The sequence below is a fragment of the Anabas testudineus genome, chromosome 17 (assembly GCF_900324465.2).
Source record: "Anabas testudineus chromosome 17, fAnaTes1.2, whole genome shotgun sequence".
Lineage (NCBI taxonomy): Eukaryota > Metazoa > Chordata > Actinopteri > Anabantiformes > Anabantidae > Anabas > Anabas testudineus.
Genome location: NC_046626.1, coordinates 19,576,067 through 19,596,022, shown reverse-complemented (window position 1 = coordinate 19,596,022; position 19,956 = coordinate 19,576,067). Strand labels below are relative to the sequence as shown.

At 40.1% G+C, this 19,956-nt stretch overlaps 2 protein-coding genes across 3 annotated transcripts; one reads left to right on the top strand and one right to left on the bottom strand.

Moving 5' to 3' along the window:
* Positions 1-1,081: 1,081 nt before the first annotated feature.
* On the bottom strand, positions 1,082-1,933 carry rnf182 (ring finger protein 182). The gene has a single exon (XM_026374902.1). The coding sequence runs from the start codon at positions 1,931-1,933 to the stop codon at positions 1,082-1,084; it is 852 nt and encodes a 283-aa protein (XP_026230687.1).
* A 2,601-nt stretch (positions 1,934-4,534) lies between these two features.
* On the top strand, positions 4,535-19,902 carry retreg1 (reticulophagy regulator 1). 2 transcript variants are annotated; one of them, XM_026374869.2, is made up of 9 exons: positions 4,535-4,803; positions 5,769-5,875; positions 6,910-6,940; positions 14,564-14,681; positions 14,973-15,057; positions 15,249-15,371; positions 15,467-15,537; positions 15,859-15,982; positions 16,770-19,902. In XM_026374869.2, exons 1-9 carry the CDS (start codon positions 4,607-4,609, stop codon positions 17,273-17,275), a joined length of 1,362 nt encoding a protein of 453 aa, XP_026230654.1. In that variant the 5' UTR covers positions 4,535-4,606; the 3' UTR covers positions 17,276-19,902. The 2 variants fall into 2 exon arrangements, with proteins under 2 accessions (XP_026230654.1, XP_026230656.1); XM_026374871.1 differs by lacking the exons at positions 4,535-4,803; positions 5,769-5,875; positions 6,910-6,940 and adding an exon at positions 7,934-11,316.
* Positions 19,903-19,956: the final 54 nt, after the last annotated feature.

Here is a 19,956-nt window from a genome sequence, read left to right as displayed (position 1 = left end):
ATTGTCCTCAAATGAGTTTCCTTTGCTGCAGTGAATCATCTTCCAGATTAACTTTTAGACTCTCTATACGATCCAGTACATCCCTGTAACTCTTCAAGTCACGTCAAGTGTACTTCAAACATCTGAAGTGATGCAGATCAGAGGGCCCTGATTATTTAAACTGACTAATCAATAACTTGCTTGATGGTTATGGAGGTTTTAAACAGTACGGATACCAGATTCTGAATTTATTCAAATCCCTGTTACGCTGCAATCAGTTCTCAATAGGCCCATATATACTCGTCAGTCACACTCACTCATCAACAGATTGTCTTTAGAGTTTCCTCTGTCTACAAGCTCCTGAACAGCTCCTGCAAAATGTTTTATCCTCCTCTTTGGAGCCCATTTACTTAGCAGGGTGATTGTCTGATGGACCTGTGTGGTAAGGGCTGTCATACAATATACGCACATGTAACAGTACTATGATGTGACATAATGAGATAATGATCATTTGATTGATTTCCACTCTTGAATACTCAGTGTAGTTATTTTAACCAATTTATTTATGGATCAAATCAAACTACTGTATATTTTGTTGCATATTAAGGGTTTTTCACATTTCACAACACCCTGCTGTTCAAGGTGATATCAAGGCCTCTCAGGATTCATATGATAATGTTCACATTTGATTTCTCATTTATGGCTGAGACATGATCCACAACAATTGAGAACCACTGTTCACAAATTAGAGACACTAATATTATCTTCTATTAATTAAGGTTTCTCACTACAACAGTACTTTGCATAATATTTAGCACAGTCCTACAGAATTAGCATTAGTTTCAACTGTATTAGAGCTTGATAGGGTAATTAATTTACTATGGAACTAAGAAAAAATGCACAAATTAACATGGATAATTACCAAAAGGCTCAAAATGTCTGTGAGTATTGGTGAAGTACATAATGTTCTTGCTATTTTTCAATAAAGAAAATGAGCCTTTTTATGCCAATGCTCAGTTACACAGTAACATCTACATTCGCCAACTGCGAATGGAGATCTATCGTCAAGTTATACAAAGCAAATCATTGCCCATTCTTCTCATTATGGTGGCATGCAGTCCCACAGTTCATGGCAGATACACTGGCAGAACCCGTAGACCATGATCATGACGAGGCTGGCAGGCACCAGGCTCACTAGCAGCACCCCGAGTGTTGTCCTCTGCATGATCAGCAGGTAAACCCCCATAGGCAGGGAGCTGAAGTACAGCAGCCCCAGCACCCACACAAGCGCCCGGGCCGAGGTCTGGCACAGGAGGGCTGCACAGTTCCACACAGTCCACCTATGCGTGATGGACGCCATGGAGTCCAGACTGGAGGAGCGGTAGTCCAGGTTTGATGTGTGAGAGCCATGTGGCTGGTGATGGAGTTGGAGGTCCTGGTTTGAGGCAGATGCTGGTGGGGGCTCCATGATGGTGATGACAAGGAAGTTAGGAGAGCCACGGATGGAGGAGTAGGTGGTGGAGGAGGAAGAGGAGGAGGAGGAGGAGGAAGGGGGGTTGCTACCCATCAACGAGCTCAGGTGCCTGGGGCTGAGGAGAAGCTCTGTGTTAGCCTCATGGTAGAAGTGAAGGTTCTTCTGGTTCCTGCTTTGGATGGCCAACACCGTCACAAGGTTGCAGTCATCCGGCAGGTTGCTCACCGTTTCCCCTGAGAGTCTAGTGACATAGCGGCAGAACGGGCACACTACAGCGTTAGGAGGTGACTCACCCAGGTCCATGATTTTAGTAAGACATTTGGCACACAGGCGGTGGCAGCACTCAAGCACCTTTGGCCTTCGACTCCCCAGGTTGTAGGCACAGTAGCAGATCTTGCAGTCGAGCTCCTCTGTGCTCAGTATGCCCACATCAGCACCACCAGCACTGCTGCTGTCCTCGCTGCTTTGTTGTTCAATCATTATCCTATCTCCAAGTTCTACCCGGCCTCAAGATCAGCAGAGAAATCCGACCGCAATCTGAGGTCCAGGTTCAGCACCGAAGGACACAGCGAGTTTCCCATCGATGGACACCGGGACACTGGTCCACTCCACTGAAGACCTGGGATTCATTCTGGTTGTCCAGTCGACTCTCTCAGTGTGTGTGTGTGTGTGTGTGTTTGTATATGCGTGAGACAGAGTGAGAGAGTTTGTAAGTTAAAGTGAAAAGCCCCTCACTAGTTCTGGCCTCTGGGGTTTGCCTATCTCTGAGCAGTTGGGGTAACTGTGCTTCATTTGGGGCAAAAAGCCTTTGAAAGGCTGCACAAAAAAGGACAGAAAGTGAGAGAGAGACTGAAAAAAGGGACACAGAGACACACAGAGAGGGGGAGACTGATAACTGTTAACACAGCATTAGAAGAGAACAAACAGAGGCGAAGGGACAACAAAGCAGAGCCTGTACAAACCAGAGCTGGAATTTTCGAGCCTGATCTTTTGTTGCTCTGTGAAATTCAGTCCAATTAGTGACTAACACACACACACACACACACACACGCCTTTTTTAAATGAGGACATTCATTGACATAATGCTTTCTCTACTCGACAATCCTAACTTTAACCATCACTATTCCTACCATAACCCCAACCCTGATTCCAACTTAAACCAAGTCTTTAACTCTTCGAACAAGACTTAAAGAGATTGTGAGAGAGTGAGGACGAGACAAAATGTTGATGTCATCCCAATATCAACTTAAGTGTTATCTATCTTTCTATATGTATGTCAGAAACATTACAGTGTGAAAGTAATGTGTAAGGAATCTCTGTATTGAAGAAGCTGCAGAGAGTTACACTCATCAGTTTCACTTTCATTGCTCTCTTATCATTTTCCATCCCAGCAGGCAGCTGGTTTCTAAATTTCTACAGTAGATCTTTGCTGATGGAGGTGATGAAGCATTTAGCAGCTACAAAGACAGATATTTCCCTCAGGAGTTGGTAGAGACTAAAACCACAGCTGAATGAGAGAGAATATTGGATTTAGATTCATCAAGTGACCAGAAACCAGAGTCCACATTAAAGCTGGATGCTTGAAAACTTGTTATGTCTACAGTGAGTTAAAATTGACTTTTGATTGCTTTAATCAACAGCAAAACTAAATTTAATAAATACATAAATTGGCTTTGAGAGCTGGCCTGTGGATATGAATATTTGTCAGAACTGGTGTGGAGTGAAGGAGTAGCTCCGGCTGAAGAAAGTGGAGCAGGTCATTGTTGAAGATCACAGTTTGGCAGCGAGCTCTGATCTTGATTTGGGTCCAGAACAGCCCAAGCAGCAGTGCAAAATGCGTCATCACCTCTTTGTAGTTATTATTCTGCCCAAGATGGCTTCATTCTGACTCTGTCATGTATGGCAAGTGGCCCAGTGTGAAGTCTGTCACACAAGCTGTTTTCCTACAGCTATTACCTTGTTTACTTAATTAATTATGCAGTCGAGAAAATGTCAAAATAATGATGGTTACAAGTTGCAGTAGTCTGCAATTAGCTCTGAGTCACTAACTGAGCCAGTTTATAGCTTCTGTTACATCAGACCATTGGTATACATCCGCAAATACATCACCACTCCTACCAACTGTGTCCTATGACAGCGGTGAGGCACAAAAGCAGTTTTTCAATTAATTTTAGTGGCAGGTTATAGCACAGGGGTCGTCTAAAACACAATAATTAAGCCACCAACATAATGAAAACCTGCAGAGCTCAGCACATTAAAACCAAAATCCTCACTCAAGTGTTTTAATAATAATTAGAAGTTGTCAGAAATGAAAATGAAACTAAATTGTTAGCAACAGGAACAGGTTTAGTCACATGGTCAAACCTGTTTCTTCTATATATGGTTTACTCTTGTTTATTTTCTTGTATGTATGTTTGTTTGGCAAATGGCACATTAGTGATTTAGGAAAGGTCCATTAAGAAATGCCTCATTAGTGGGAGCTCCATTTAAAGCTGCAGTACACATTATTTTCTAGGGGGGCAAAGACTCAAAGGAACCACCTTTGTGCATCAGAAATCTTCATTAATGCAGGTAATCATATCATAACAAAAATCACTTATTAACCCAGAAGAAGCCACAGTGTCCTCATAATGACGTCACTAAAAACATGCACCCAAACACTCACCCAGACCTGACGTCATGGACTTGAACCACAACAAAACAAGAAGGAGCTGAAGACCTGATCTGATCAAGTCAGACAGAAGGAGACAGGAAGTGGGGAGGGTTGGTCTATCACACTGAAAACATGAGGCATGAATACAGTCCAGATCAAATTTAGTGAAATTCAATTATTATTACAATTACAATTAATTATTGAACAAAAACAGATTTGAAGTTGAGTAAAAAGACAAAAGACCAAACTAGAACCACATTTAAAGTTTAATTTGTTCAGATATAATGGAATAAATAAGGTTAAATAACCCCCGACATAACCTAAAGGACATTGTCTTATCTTCTGTCAACTCAGCAAACGCGTCAGTAAAAGGTCAAAGTCTTGAGTTTTATTTTGAAAACCCAGCACCGGAAACATCATTGCACATTAATCTTAACTTGACCCCTGATCTCTGCTGGAGGAGCGGAGCGGCACAGCTGAGGGACCCCGGTCGTGTTTCAATGCTGGGGAGCCGGGAAGCAGGGACTGCGGGCGGCGGGGAGGCAGGTGCCGGGCTGCCGGGGCCGCTGAGCCGGGCACAGCGCGGGGAGGAGACGCCGCCCGGACGCGCAGGGTGTTGTCTCACCGGCCTGGTGAAGTGGAAGCAGAGACCGTGCAGGACTTCAGCCCTGTTTGCTGCAGTCAACACGGTGTTCTGGTAGGCATCATGACGCAGGGATATGGCTCCCATGGTGACAACAGAGAGATCCTGTTAGAATAAAAATAATTAGGACTGTGATGAGCTGTTATCAACTGATGATTTTAAGGTTATACTGTTAGAATAATACTGTTAGAATAAAATCTGTATAACACATCTTTATAATATACCCACAGTTGTACAATGTGTAAAAGATTTAGAAATACTTAATTCCTGTTTAATAGGATATTTAATTTAAAGTTTGCAGGCTTCAACAGTAAACAAGGCTTAAAGCAGGAGCATATAGAAGACTATAAATGTTAACATCCTAGGCCAAAAACATCAATTCCTTGAATAAACTACATGACTTCAGAGTCTGTAGATGTAATGACTGTTTGTTATTGTTATATTATTACAAAATGTGTTGAAACTAAGCTGCCGAAGGAATTAAGAAAAAATCATCCAATGCAATTTTAAACCCTAAAAATCTTTAAAAAGAGGTTTGATTTTCTGTAATTATTCCTTCAGTTCTTACTGTACGGAACAGATTTCTTCTTAAAGCCTTTACAATAGAAATAATCTGTCGTTCTGTCCAAAAATGTATTTTAATGTGTGTCTAATGCGAAAATGTTCTTGAACAGTTCAATCAAAAAAATCTCTGGTATCAAATGACAAAAGTAATTTCAAAGGAAATTATTGAGTCCTAAAAATAGTGCAGCTCTGGCAGATGTCCACTAATTGTAATTGTTATAATATGTTTATGCACAAGAAGAGAGGACTGCTCACAGCAAGTGAAACCAGTTTCAGTGCTCACGTGCACTGTTAACCTGACTATTGTTTGAAGACACGCATGAAAAGATGTAAACACGCCCTTTATGGTCCAGCAAAGACACGTCTGCTGAACAATACAAACACACATGATACTCACTGTATCGCGTGTCAAGACGAGATAAAGAAGATGACATGAGTGATGTGCTTGTCTCCAGGTTCGTGGCCTTCAGCTCCTTCAGAGTCTACAGTGTGTTGGCCGTGCTGCTGGCCCTGCTGGTCCTCACGGTGACTGTGAGAGACCTCGCTCGGTCCAGATACACAGGTAACACCCAAAGACCTTTTGTAATCCTGGTGCAGTTTAATATTGATGATTTATTTTGGTCATAAACAGAAATATAAAATTAGTGCGACGATTAGTTGAATAATTGATGGACAGGAAATGAATCAGTTTTGGTAATCTGTTATTGTTTGTAGAAGTTCAGAGGTTGTTTTCATACTTAATACATACACTTAATAAAACAATACGATATTGGTTCTGTAGCATTTAGGACACTTCATAGAGTAAATGAGTAGTCACAGTTACAGCATGATTTGGGGTATAACCAAAGTAATTCCTTTAGGAATTAGGATACCAGGAGATATTATATCACACAGGGTTCTGTAGAACTATGGAGACTGGTCATGAAATATTAAATATTTGTTATATAACTAAGAATACTTTAGCATCATTATAGGAAATTAGAAGTTAATTTGTGTTGTTTTTTCACATATAGACTAACAGATTAATTCATTTGATTATAAAAAGTAAAATAACTGAGTAACAGGTTTTTATCCAAGCTGTTTATTTAACTCGATGAGTAAGGAAATAAGAGCAGGAGCCGGGGATGAGACAATGTCTGTCACACTAACAGGAGATGATTACTCATCAGCCGGACCACTCCTCACTGTAGAACTACCATTCATTCATTCTTAATGTTAGTGGTGTATAATAAAACTCCACTTTTCTATTATGTGAAAAAATGACTGTAGCTCGTAGCTTGTTTTTATGTCTGACTCAGCAGTTCTCCAGAAGGAGCTGTGCAGCTCTGACCCTTGTACTCTTTAAACCAGGTGATTGTAATCCAGCCGAGCCAGAAAACAGCTCTTCAAGTCTGGTTCCATTTAGTTGCAAGATGTTTTCAGTAGTTACAGTTTGAATTTGATCCAGAAAAACTGAAACACAATGCTGCGTGCACATATTGCAGCTGATAATTTAAATTGGATTAATTTTACATGAACCGTTCTACACTTACCCTGCTATTAACAATGATGTGACCTTCTCAGTCATGGTGATAATAGATTCCTTGTTTTTTGCAGGCTCCCACCTATGGCAAAGCATGTCTGCAAGGTAGGATGATAAAGAACACCTGATTTGTTTGTTCGTGTGTGTTTGTTTGTGCAGCAATTACAGATTTATTGTTTTAAACATTTCTGAGAGGCTGAACTCATCCAAAAGCAGGAATCTGCTTACTGGGTGAGTGAAAAGGATAAACTTTAATGTCATACAGCAGTTGCTATACGTGACAGTTTAGTTAATTTAAAATCAGTAAGAAGAGAAGTTCTGAGCACATTTGAATGTTGGGTATCAGTGTTTGACACTGATTAAATGAAAGATTAACTGACAGATAATGATTGATGTATCTGAGAAGATGTCTCACTTTGGTGGAGTTTTTTTGGAGTGGAGCGTCTTCCTTCACAAATGATCTTTGGCTGAGTTCAGTCACTGTACAAATCTGAATCATAACTTTCTTATTCACTGTTCTAATCAGACTGAAGATACATCTGAGAGTGAACTATTGAGAAGCTGCAGCCCCGTAGAGCTGATTTGTCACACATGACTGTCTAATCCAATCCTCTCTGAGACTGAATCGTGTGACGGCTCCAAGACAAACAAATCACATAATCACTGTATGATGCACAAGTGTTTACATTAGTGCAGAAAGACACATTTTATTAGACTGGTGCATGTTTTGTGATTTTTGTAGTACATACATAGTATAAATGCTTGTCATACTTATATTTATGATCTAGTCATCTCTGATTTAATTTCTGGATGCTGTAGCAGCAATTTGTATTTACTTATTTTCAATTATAGACATGTCAGACACTTTGGGTGTCTGTCTAGTGCAGAGAAACTGCAGTAGATAGACACCAATTCAATTTTACTTGTATAACACCAAATCACAACAGAAGTCAGGAGGCAACAACAAAAAAAAGACAACAACAGGCAGGTCAACTGGATTCTGGAGATGTACAGCTCCAGGCCGAGGATACCTGCAGAAAAGTACAGAGAGAGGGAGACAGAGAGGAGGAAACACAACTACAGGAGAGAGAAGACACAAAGTTAATGACATGAAATGGTGGCATTTGAATGGAGAGAGGAGAGGAGCTCGGTTTATCAACAGAGTTCCACCAGCAGACTAAAATTTAGTAGCATAACAAAAAGATTGATTCAGGTCTAATTGTTATTATATCATCAAATACACAAGATCTGCTCACTCACAGTAACTAACTCAGTGGGAACTGACCCATTTGATCGAGCCTCCAGTCCACAGATCACTGCAGGCGGCTGAGCGGTGGAGGTGGTGGGGTCACATTTGTCAGCTGATTCAAACTCTTGCCCTCATTTCAAAAGTGTGTGTGTGTGTGTGTGTGTGTGTGTGTGTGTTTAAGAGGTGTCCAATAGTCAGTGCCAGTATTGGTCCTGAAGTGGAATTCAATGAAGGCGACAGGGATTTGTGGGCGCCAGGCAGGATGCAACACATTTGAGTTATTTAACAGATTGTCCATTGAGTCCAGGGTCAGATTTTATGTATTGTTTCCATTTTGTCAAAGCATCTACCATTAAAAGTTTGTTAAATGAGTTATTACCAGTTCATGTTCTGTGCAGAGTAACCACAGATCTACATCAAGAAAAAAAGATTTAACAGTTAAATATGGTTTCACTCTATTTTACTTTACTGCATTACCACAGGGTAGAAATCAGAACAAACACATCATCATAGTTTATTAGTAAATTATATATTGTATATTAATCTGCATTGAAACTGTTAACTGAACCTCTAAATTATATTTTAGTACAGTGCTTTAGTAAATGTACTTCATTTCCACCACTGACTGTGTTTAGACAGTCCGATTGACCTCGTGCAGTGTCTTCACCTCATGTTTTTCTCATTTGAATTTGTCCTGCTGACAGATCATGTCACGTCTGTTACTGATCGTATCCTGTAATTGTCCTGTGCTGGTAAAATACCATCTGGGATAGTGAGTGAATATCTGAAGTAGGACTTTTTTTGACTTTCTTTGATTTGCATCATGATATGTTAGGAGGACGCTGTGACTCTCTGTTTATCAGCTTGTTGTTGAGGAAACAGTTTGATTAATTACAGTGTTGTTTTAGCCTAATTTACATGACACTGAGTACTTATAAATATCTTTTCTTTCTCTCTGTCTCTGTGACATTTGGCCAGTAGGGTGGGATTGTGTTGTTATCACCTGCCGTTGTCTGTCAGATGAGTGTAACTGCACATCAGGCTCAGGCAAAGACTTGTAGAGGATTAGCTGCTGACCCAAAATGTGAGCCGACAGCTGGGATGTTTAAACCAGCAATGTCCCTGAATGCAGTCTGAAACATAGTTCATGTACAGTATCTTTAACTTGGCTCTTTTCTGTGAGACTGACTGTGTTTCTCTGTTTGGGATCAGACAACGTACTGTTCTATTCAAAACCATCCAAAACCCTGGCTGTGCAGAGTGTGGTGGAGAATAACAGACAGTGGAAGACTATGGTGGAGCACAGTGATTGATTTCTAAGTTGAAAATTGCAGCTTTAACATTGCCTATAAATTATGGACATACAGGGAAAGGGCTGTAAGAACATCAACAGATGTTCTTATTGAGAACCCTCGAAACATCTGCAGGTACAGATTCCTGGTGATAGACCTTTAGAATGGCTTAAACATGAAAATTTACTACCACAGAATATACAAGATATGTTTAAAGGTAGAGAGAGTAATATGTTTGAAGGATGATTTATGTCACTTTTAAATAAGACCCAGAACAAATCTGTTTCAAACCTGAAGATGAATTAAAAATATAAAACAGTGTGTTGAATCGTGTAAGTACAAGAATTTGCTGTACTGTGTCTTTGAGTTTAGACACATCAGATAGTTCAGTACTTTCTTCCTCTTCAACAGAGCAGCTGTAACAAGACGGAAACAACTTTCCCTGTGGGATTAATGCATCTATTTTAATCAGAATAAAAGCACTGACTGTAAACTGTACTAACATTAAAACATGTTAATGGTGAATATCTATTGGACAAAGATAACATAAGTTGAACTTGGCATAAGTATATTTAAATAAACAAAAACTGCTGCATCATTATCCACAGATACAGATTCAGAGGATGATCTCCATCTTTAACGGTGGATATCTGATGTGTCACGCTAGTAAACATAGACACACGTCATGTGACAGTGAGTCGGTAGTGATGTTTGTTCCCATAACAAACAGAAAGTGTCTTAAGAGTTGTGAAACCTGAGCACAGTGTGTGCAGGATTACTGTGTGTGTGTGTGTGTGTGTGTGTGTGTGTGTGTGTGTGTGTGTGCTGCTTATCCAATGCTGGAACTGATTCAGAGGTGTGGCAAGAAGCTGTGGAGCCAATCAGATCACTTCAAACAGAGGCGGTGTGCTTCAGAGCGACGCCTCTGATTGGATTTGAGCTCAACCTGAGGAAAACAACACAACAAAGCAGCCACGAGTGTTTCGTCACATTTAAATGATGTGATGATGTGATGAAGTCGCATTTAAGCAAGAGTCACAATGTCAACATCTAAGTATGTACGACTTTCCATCGTGACATCACACATTGATCTGGAACAACACATCACAAGTGCTGTGTTATAAACATGGACATATTATGAACAAACTGGCCCCTGAGCTCAGACAGGTAAAGGTCCCGTTTGTAGTTTTGTCGTCTCTTTTTGGTCAGTTTCTGTCCCTTATGAGTCCATTTTTTTGTTATTTTCCATTTGTTTTAGTTATTTTATTGAGTCTTCTTACTTGTATTTCTCTTTTTGGTTATTTTTTAAATCTCTTGTCTGTGTTTAGCATTTTCTAAATGGTGCTATATGACTTTAAAGCAAGAAATATTAACACTAACTTCACACAAAGGTCCTGGTTTTCTCTGATATGAATATTTCAATCACTGTTTACGCCTGAACTTTGAATGATTCATGGATGTACAGTATATATGTAAATATGAAGCCACTGCTATTGGTGTTGAACAGAAAATAGTTGGAAACATTAAATCATCTCCTTTAAATAAAGGAACAATGTTTAGGAAACACCATCATCAATGGACAAACAATAATGTGTCATTAATACCTGACAAATACCTGATGGTGGTGGTGGGGGGTGTTACTGGGTCAAGCCCCCTTTACCCCATCCCTCTGTCCTCCTGATGGCCACTTGCAGGAATGTAGTGTGACCAGGTTATTTTTAGATGAAGCCACTTGAAATACTCCAACTGGGAGTATTTCAACCAGTATCACAAGCTGCTCTCGCTCTGTGTGGCGTGGAAAACCTGAGAAATCTTCAACGACTAGATCGAGCTGCCTCCGGCTCTGTCTTGATTCTCTGGTGTTTGTCTGACTTTAAAAGTCTTGAAACGTCTTCTGAAGGTCTCGAGATGTCACCTGAAGATCGCGGGGCAGGATTGAGGTACGACTGGAGTTGTGTGTGCTGCTGCTGAAAAGTAAAACGGCTTCTTCTGTTTTTTTAAATAGTTTTTTTTACCTTTAGCAACAGAAATAACTGAAACAGAAGAGGGAACTGACATGTTTTAATTTGGGTGAACTGAACTTTATTTATACTGATTATGAAGCTGCCACATGCTGGACTGTGTTGTATTTGTTGTTCACGCTGTAGAATTAGTGTTTGGACCATTTGAACTGATATTTTACTCACAATGAGGGAAGCTGGGTCAAGTTTTTGGCAGGTTGAGTTCTCAGTTTCACTCTAAATACTGTAGATCAACAGTATGAACAGCAAAGATCAGATCTACTTGGAAAGCAGGACGCATCATTGCGTCATCACACCCCGTGCCTGCTTGACACCGGCTTCTTATATTACTTTACGGCTTTTGGCCTCGTGTCTTGTGCACACACACACACACACACACACACACACACACACATATGCAGACCGGCCCTTTGCGAAGGCATTAACAGTAAACTTGATCAGCCATGACTCGGTCAGTCCACTGTGTATGTGGCATAAACAGGTATTAGTGCCTCACAGTCAGGGATTCAGTGGCTCATACACACAGACAGGTGGGTAAACATCTTTACACCACCTCAATCACAAGTGAACAACCAGGGTTGTTTTTGCAGCCATTCCCCGCATTGTTTGTCTTACTCTATTTATAAATTGTAGTCACCAGGCTTGTTAGAGGCTCAGACATGAGGCTGCCTGTGTTGTTTCAGAGATAACTGAGAGGGTAAAAAGCAGCTGCTCATGATGAGGCAGTCTTCCTCTTCTCCACCTGCAGTCCTGCATGTCCTCCTCTGAATGGATGGAGTCTGGAGGTGGAACAGTAGATGGTATTTCTGCTGTTGATTGTAGCTGATATGGTTGGTAATGAAGTTTTATAGAAAATGACTCATGGGTGTCAACAACAAGCAAACAGATCACCAAGTGACAGAACCACTGGTCTGGCACCACACCATAATAGCCAATAGATAACTGCCTCAACCGGTTTAACCACATTTAATGACATGATAATGTCCAAAGTCCAACAGAGAATGGAAACTACAGTCCACATCCTGTGAAAGTGGTGGATCTGGAAACAGCTGGTGCAAAATCACTATTCAGATCTGGTTACCACAACAACAAAGCAGGTTCCTGCCAGTCCACACAGCGGCGAGGTTCCTGTGTTAATTGGAAAATGTGTGATTGGAGTCTGTGAATTGAATGTGATGATTGCTTTTGACCAAGCCAGCTATAGTTTCAGTATCTCTGCATGTATTAATGTAAGTAATAGTCCAAATCACTTAAAAGAAAAATGAAAAATAACGTTAAAGTATTTGATTTGCTTTATTAGACACCCCCTGTAAGTGTGGGATTATTATATGATGTATGTTTCCATGGAGAGATCTGAATTAATGTAGTGTTTCAGACTCATTCCACATTTATTCCCGTTGCTGGCAGCTCTTGAGGAAATGTTTTGGCATCCAAAGTGGTGCAAATTAGCATTTGTTGGCAGCTGCTAATAATGGAAATCCTGTTGAGCAATACCCTGTTCAGATTTCATCCCCATGTGCCCAACTGATTTATTTCATATTCACTCTTTTCTTACTAACAAGCAGGAAAATTCGTTGTTAAATCATTTTGACTAACAAACCAGTAACTGGAATAGTAACTAATGGAAGTAATAGAATATAAAAGCATCAGATTTCAATGTCACACCTGTCATATTCACAGTGAACTGTTTGGACATGATCACAATGTAAAGAAATGGATCAGCTTCAGTCCACTCTCCCCATAACGTTACACAAACGTCTTCCTCATCATGTATCATATAACATCAGGCTGCGAGAAGCTACACACACTCACACAATCCCTCCCACTTGACCCAAACACCCAACCGTGTCTCACGTAACCTTTGGGACGAAAGGTCAACCTGCTGCTCCCCTCTCCACTTCCAGACACATGCCCCTGTAAGAGGCCGGTTTCTAGGGAATCATGATGGGCTGACCATGTGACATGAGATACTGTGAGGCAATAATAGCAGTAAGTGATGGACAAGATAAGTGTTTCCCTGTTCTGTGAAAGACAGAGCTCTGCCTGGAAAGAGATGCAAGTGGTCTTGGATGAAGTACAGCTACCAGGTCTTGCAGACTGTGAATCAGCAGCTCTTAGCAAACCTGGTGTGACCGTGTTTTCCCACCAGTGTGGACACAAAAAATGTTAAAAGGTGTTGCTGAAAATGTTCAGAAAGGAGTAGGGGCAGGAATTATACATGTAGGTAGACAGTGGCTTAATGCTGCCACACTACACTACAGCTGAATGGTAAACAAAGACAAGTCCTCCCGTGTTACAGCTTGTAAAACTAACTGGAACAGAGAGGCAAAGAGAGGAAGCACGTCGTTGGCTGCTTCTCACCCTGAGCACATGCAAACCTTTTTATAGCTATTTTATGTGAAGTGAGCATGAGGGGTGTGCTCGCTGTGCTCGGATGGTAACCCCCAAAGTTGGAGGGGAAAGTTTCGTGCCTCACCAGGTGGCTCAGAATTCCCTGCAGTACCACGGGATGGAAAGCACTTTCACATCCCTATTCTCATCTGCCACCTGTCTGTTAAGTCATCTGGCCACTTTTAGTTTGGGCTTTTTATTTAGATGATGACTTTTGCATTGTACGCTTTTCGTCGGCCAAGTAGAATTCAGTGTTTCTTTCTCTGATTCAAGTCAGATGTTGAGACTGCAGAGTTGCTTCCTCTTCTATCAGTAATCACAGGGTGGCTATTTGAGCATACGAAACAAGTCAGGCTACTTTAAAAGTGTGATTATAAAATCTCAAATGAAAACATGTCAGTAGATTTAGCTGAGATGATCTCAGAGTCCTTGAACTATAAGTGTCATCAGTAAAGCAGCACAAGTGTCACTTCAACAGCTAATTATTTTCATTCTTCATCTGTTCATTCATTATTAAATTATTGGATTTATTATGGTCATCTTAAGTTCCCAGTGCCCAAGGTGATGTCAACACTAAAAGATATCAGTGTTCAATTACACAAAACAGAGAAACGCAGAACATTTGAGATGGTGGAATTAATGATGTTTGGTCCTTTTGCTTAATTATGATTTAAATGAGACATGTACATGTCAATTAATTTATGAATTTCCTCCGTACTAGGTGAAAGGTAATTGATTTGTAAGTGACTAATACTTTGGGCTTGATTCCCTGCAGCTGGGAGATTATTGACTCGGGCCATGACAGCCGCTCGGGAACAAGACCTCAGCTCAGCGACTCCCTCAAAGTCTTCCTCCAGGAGACATCGGCCTTCAAACAACAGAACCCAGGCAAGGTAAGACCGAGACAGCTGGAGACGACTGGCTTTGTAAAAGTTAAATCAGCTGGAAGTATACATAAAACAGACATACATGACCCCGATGTGCATGATCTTCTGCTGGATTTGAATGAATTAGCTCAACATTTCAGGAAAAGGCTTAATTTGCTTTAGAGCTGCATTAAACATGAAGCTAAAGCAAACATCTATCACACTTGTTTAATTTGTATAAAGGTCTTTGAAGTCTTGAACAAGCTCTTATGTTAAACTTCATTCTATTATCCACCTTTGCCTTTTTTCGTCCTCTAGTTTTGCCTGCTCGTGTGCAGTTTGTGCACCTTCTTCGCTGTCTTAGGACGCTACATTCCAGGGATTGTAATCTCATATATTTTAGGTGAGTCCAGCAGGAAATTTAAATGACTTATCAATTGTGTCTTCCTCAAATAACAATGATGAGATATATCAAATCAGTTAAATTAAGATTTAAACGATGCATATGGAGATTAAAAGTACTGGAACCTAAGATGATGAGCAAATACAGTATGTTTCTGTGTGTTCATGTTTTTTCTCTTGACATTTCTGCAGTATTGAGCTTTTTCTTGTGGCCTCTGATTTCATCTCATGAAGTTGGTTTGTGGCTGAAGCCAGTTCTGCAGAAGCTGGACTTTGGCGTTGGGGAGTTCCTTCAGAAAATCAAAGAGAACCATGGTAAACGTTGTATATTTGCTCCACACAGTGTTTGATTTACTACATTAAACACTGGACTGAAAAACTAAATCAGTCTCATGTTTTCCTTCTTTCAGAGAAGAGACTCATCCAGGCCCAGGCTGAGAAAGAGGGCATCGAGTCGGACCTCTCCTCCATGTTTCCCAAGGTTGGTTGATCATTTAATTTGAGCTTAATCTAATTATGACTGACAGGATCTAGTTGAAACTAATTGAAATTCAGTACACATGATAAACAGTACACAGCATCGAGGCCAAACTGAAGGCCAGGAATGCTTGAGTACACCTGGTCACAGATTAGAGCAAGATTGGATCTTGGAAACGATACAGAGGATGAATTGCAGAAGGGATTCATCATCAGACCAGCAGGGCTCTAGACTGAGGCCAGTGATGTGGCCTTTAGTCAGATCTAACAAAAACAAGTCGGTTTGATCTACAAATGATGTCTTGTTGTGTTTCTCCTCGTGCAGCTCGACTCGACAGTGTGTAAGGAGATGTCTGTATCGGACACAGAGGTGTCTGATGTGACGTGGACAGACAACGGTACTTTCAACCTGTCAGAAGGACACACACCCCAGACTGAGAATTCAGACGGTACGTCTGTCGCCCCCACAGCTTCCAAAAGGTGGACACGTGGTTTTACACAATATATAAAACAGAGCTAGTTTTATGTTGAATGCTTCCACGGAACATACAGTGATAAGGGTTTATCTTTACGATACTCACCATTCAAAGGTGGAGTAAAAAACATTTACAACACATGACACAAGACAGAAAACCCAGCTCCTCTAGGCAAGACTCCGCAGTCCATATTCAAAGAAAAGGGAAACTCCTCTGAAGTCTGAATGTGCACGTTCTGGTGAGAGAATACCACCAGAAAGGGTGTGAAAGGGTAGTGAAGGTGGTCATCTACGTCAAACTGGATTGACCATCACTTAACAGAGGAGGTGGTCTGTGACACCTCTTATCAGCTACTTACAACACTGTCCTGACATCCCCCCCCCAATTCGTTCACACTTTAACACATGTTGCCATAATAACACACGATGGTCAGTGGGACAAACAAACACATGTGAACTCAACAACCCTCAACGTGTTAACTTCCTGACTCTCAGGAGGTTAAATACCTGTAAGACATAGAGAAAACTTTTGGATAGGAAGCAAAATATCTTCAAGAATTACAATCAGACAAAACAAATAGCAACTGGATCCATAAAAATTCAACCTTAACTGTTTACTGTGTCTGTTGACTTGAAAATATCTATAATTACTCCAATGCTCTGTCCAGACTTACTGTCAAGTGGTTTAAATTGAATATTAAATACAGATTTTAGTATTAAAGTTCTTTCAGTTTTTATTTTACATCCTTTTTACCTCACAGACCTCGACAGAGAAGAAGCATTCACTGGTGGCCTCCCAGACTTCCCTTCACTTGACAATGGCACAACGACCAATGGTGACGACGACGACGACCTCAGCCTCGGCCTTCCTTTGCCTCCGTCTCAGCCCCAGCAGCAGATCAAATCCAAGAACATACCTGCTCCTGACAAAGCCCTTACACTGGTTAACCAGATGGCGGGAGACGTCATCACCGCCGTGGTCACAGCCGCCATGCAGGAGAGAATAGAAGCAGCTGTCGGCTTCATGGCGCTGAGCGAGGGGGCGGAGAGGTCAACACTCCCAGAATCAAGCAGGCTACTGGAGCTGGCCGAGGAATCGGATAGTGAGGTGGAGGACTTTGAGCTGCTGGACCAGTCGGAGCTGGAGCATCTGGAGGGGGAGCTGGGGCTGGGAGAGGAGAAGACCCAGGCAAAAGAGGAGGCTCAGGAAAAGAGTGACAAGCCCGCCTCATCTGGATTCTTCTCCAAACTCCTAAGACGCCCCTGATTGATGAGAAGGACAGTTGGCATGGAGGAGGAGGCCACAGAGGACTGTTTCCATCTATCACTTCAGAGCTAACATGGACATTTCAAATTTAAACAGTTGAATCGCTTCAGCCTAGATCAGACTACACAATATCAGCCATGGCAACGTCAATCAGTGTCGGGTGCCACTCCCGCTCGTTTATCCAGTGTAATGTGTAAAGTTAAACAAACAACATCCGGACTTAAAGATGACACTATATTCTGCCCCTTGATGTTGAGCACAAGCTAATTATAATGTAAAATGATTTAAATACTGTAATAGTGACAGCATCCACTTTGTGCAAGTTATGTGTGAAAATACTTGTGGTTTTGGGGGAGTGCGTGTCTGTCGTGGGACAGGGGGAGGGTGGTTCTGCTTGCCCAGTCTGAATGTGTCATTGTATAATTATTTATTGATCTATTCATGTTTAACTTGTATTTCGTTCTGTGTGATGTCCCCTGCAGCTGCAGCACATTCACTCATCTACTGGCCAGATCTAGAGTCTTGTATTGGTCCAATGAAGAGACTTTAAAAACAGAAGCAAGATTCTAAACAGAGAATGTTTTTAAAGTAGTTTTTAATAAGATTTCTTATTTTTTCACTGCATAAAAGCACTTAATGTAAAAAGAAGTGTGTTAATGGGGAACAGATCTTTCGTTACTGTTCACCCAGAACAGACATAACAACAACACAACCCGTAGTTATTTACACTGTGTCTCAGTCAGATTAGGCAGCAATTAATGATAATTAGATTTTTTCTAATTTGACCTTTAGAAAAGTCAGAAATATTGTGTAGTCTGATCTTTGCATTATTGGTTCTTGGTTAGTGTAAGATTATGATTATTTCATTAGGAAGGTTAATCGAGCATTTATAGGCGATCTTTAAATAAAAGTTATTAACACACTAAGTTAATTGTAAGGGCATTTAAGTGTTTTTTAAAAATTTAAACACATGCTTAAGAAAACACTACAGTGATTAATAACAGTACAACATAGTGTATTAATTAACTGTGTCTACACTTGGTGAATGTAAACTTAATGAAATTATTTCAGGAAATCATGTTTCTAATCCCTATATGCACTTACTTACTTCCTAAATTCTAGTGTGTTAAAAACTTTTGATACCTATTTATAGCATATACTTGCTTAACGGGGGTTGAAAAAGTGAAAAACTGCTGAATCTTCAATCCAATCAAAACTAGCTGTTACTACTACTGTTAGTTGACTTTTAGACTAAAGAGTAAAAGTCAAGACGGATGCTTTTATTGCTTTTTTAAATTCATTTTCAGTTCATATGCTACATCTATGTTTTTGTTTGTTTAAACACATTGTTAATTATTTGTAATTTGTTATAAATTGCATCATGTCTCAAATCACTATAAATGTAAACCTTATTTCATTTTCAGAGAAATATACATTAAAACGTTATATATTTTATAATTATTGTTATTCAAAACCTATCCGACTCCTGAATTCCCCATGATTCACTGTGGACTGTCAGGATGATTTGATTATGTCCAATGTAGGGATGGTTCTCAGTACGCAGTTCCACTTTGGATCTGGTTCCAAGTTGGTAAAATAAGTTGGATTTGTTGATCTTTAAAGTGTCAGTGTCTTGTTAATAACATTAATCTTATTATTGAGCATGACTGGAAAAGGTTTTTTAGTAATGTACTGGGTAAGATGAATGAACCAGATTCCCATTAAAAACAATAGAATCAAATGCACAAGAAGACTGTGTCACAACAGAGACAAATGAATAACTTTAGCTTCATTCCTACACAAAACCAATGCACAAGTCTTATATGAAAAATACTTCCAGCCTCAGTATCATTATTAAAATTGTAACTAGTCATTTTTTAGCATGGAAATATGGACCTCGTTGTCTCTATTTAAAAAGTTGTTCTTCTCAATCTGACTGGACTGAGTAGAATTGGGACCTGACCCTACTTCTCACATCACAGAATGTAAAAAAGTTAGAAAATTATCAGTAAGTAAAATGCACTAAAAGCAAAGTATTACTACACAACGCGTTTCCATGTGCACCTTGAGTATTATTTGACAACGCACCTGTATAGAAAAGCTTGTGTCAAGCATCAATTGTGGATTGACAGAATGAAGTAGAATGGCTCATTTGGCTTTAACATGTACATTAGAAAACATCATTTTTACAATCAAGACTCACATTAGTGTATAATGAATTTATCATGTAATGCCTTGTATTAGCATAATATTGTAATATATATAATTGTTTTTCAGTGCCTAAGAGGACTTTGTGGTGGCTGCTGGTAATTGTAAGTTCACCTGTAATAACTGTATAAGACACAGAAATGTTCCAACCTCTGAATAACAATTGAGACAGGTTCAAGCTTAACTAAATAAAGATCTTTAGTAATATTTATTAAACTGCTAAAATTTAGATAAAATGGTAAAAAATTCTTAATCCAGCTGCTGTTGTATCAGTATCTGGTTGGCTTTCATACAGCTACACGATGCCTTTGAACCTGTTTCAAAAAAGATGTTTAAGGGTCAGAACCAAATCGCATTAACAAAATGTAATTTTATGTGTATAAGTCAAGAATGTCAATAAACTGTTGTAACACACTGTAGTTCATTTTTCCTTAGTGTGTCTGTTAACATGTAGTATGTTATATTATAACATG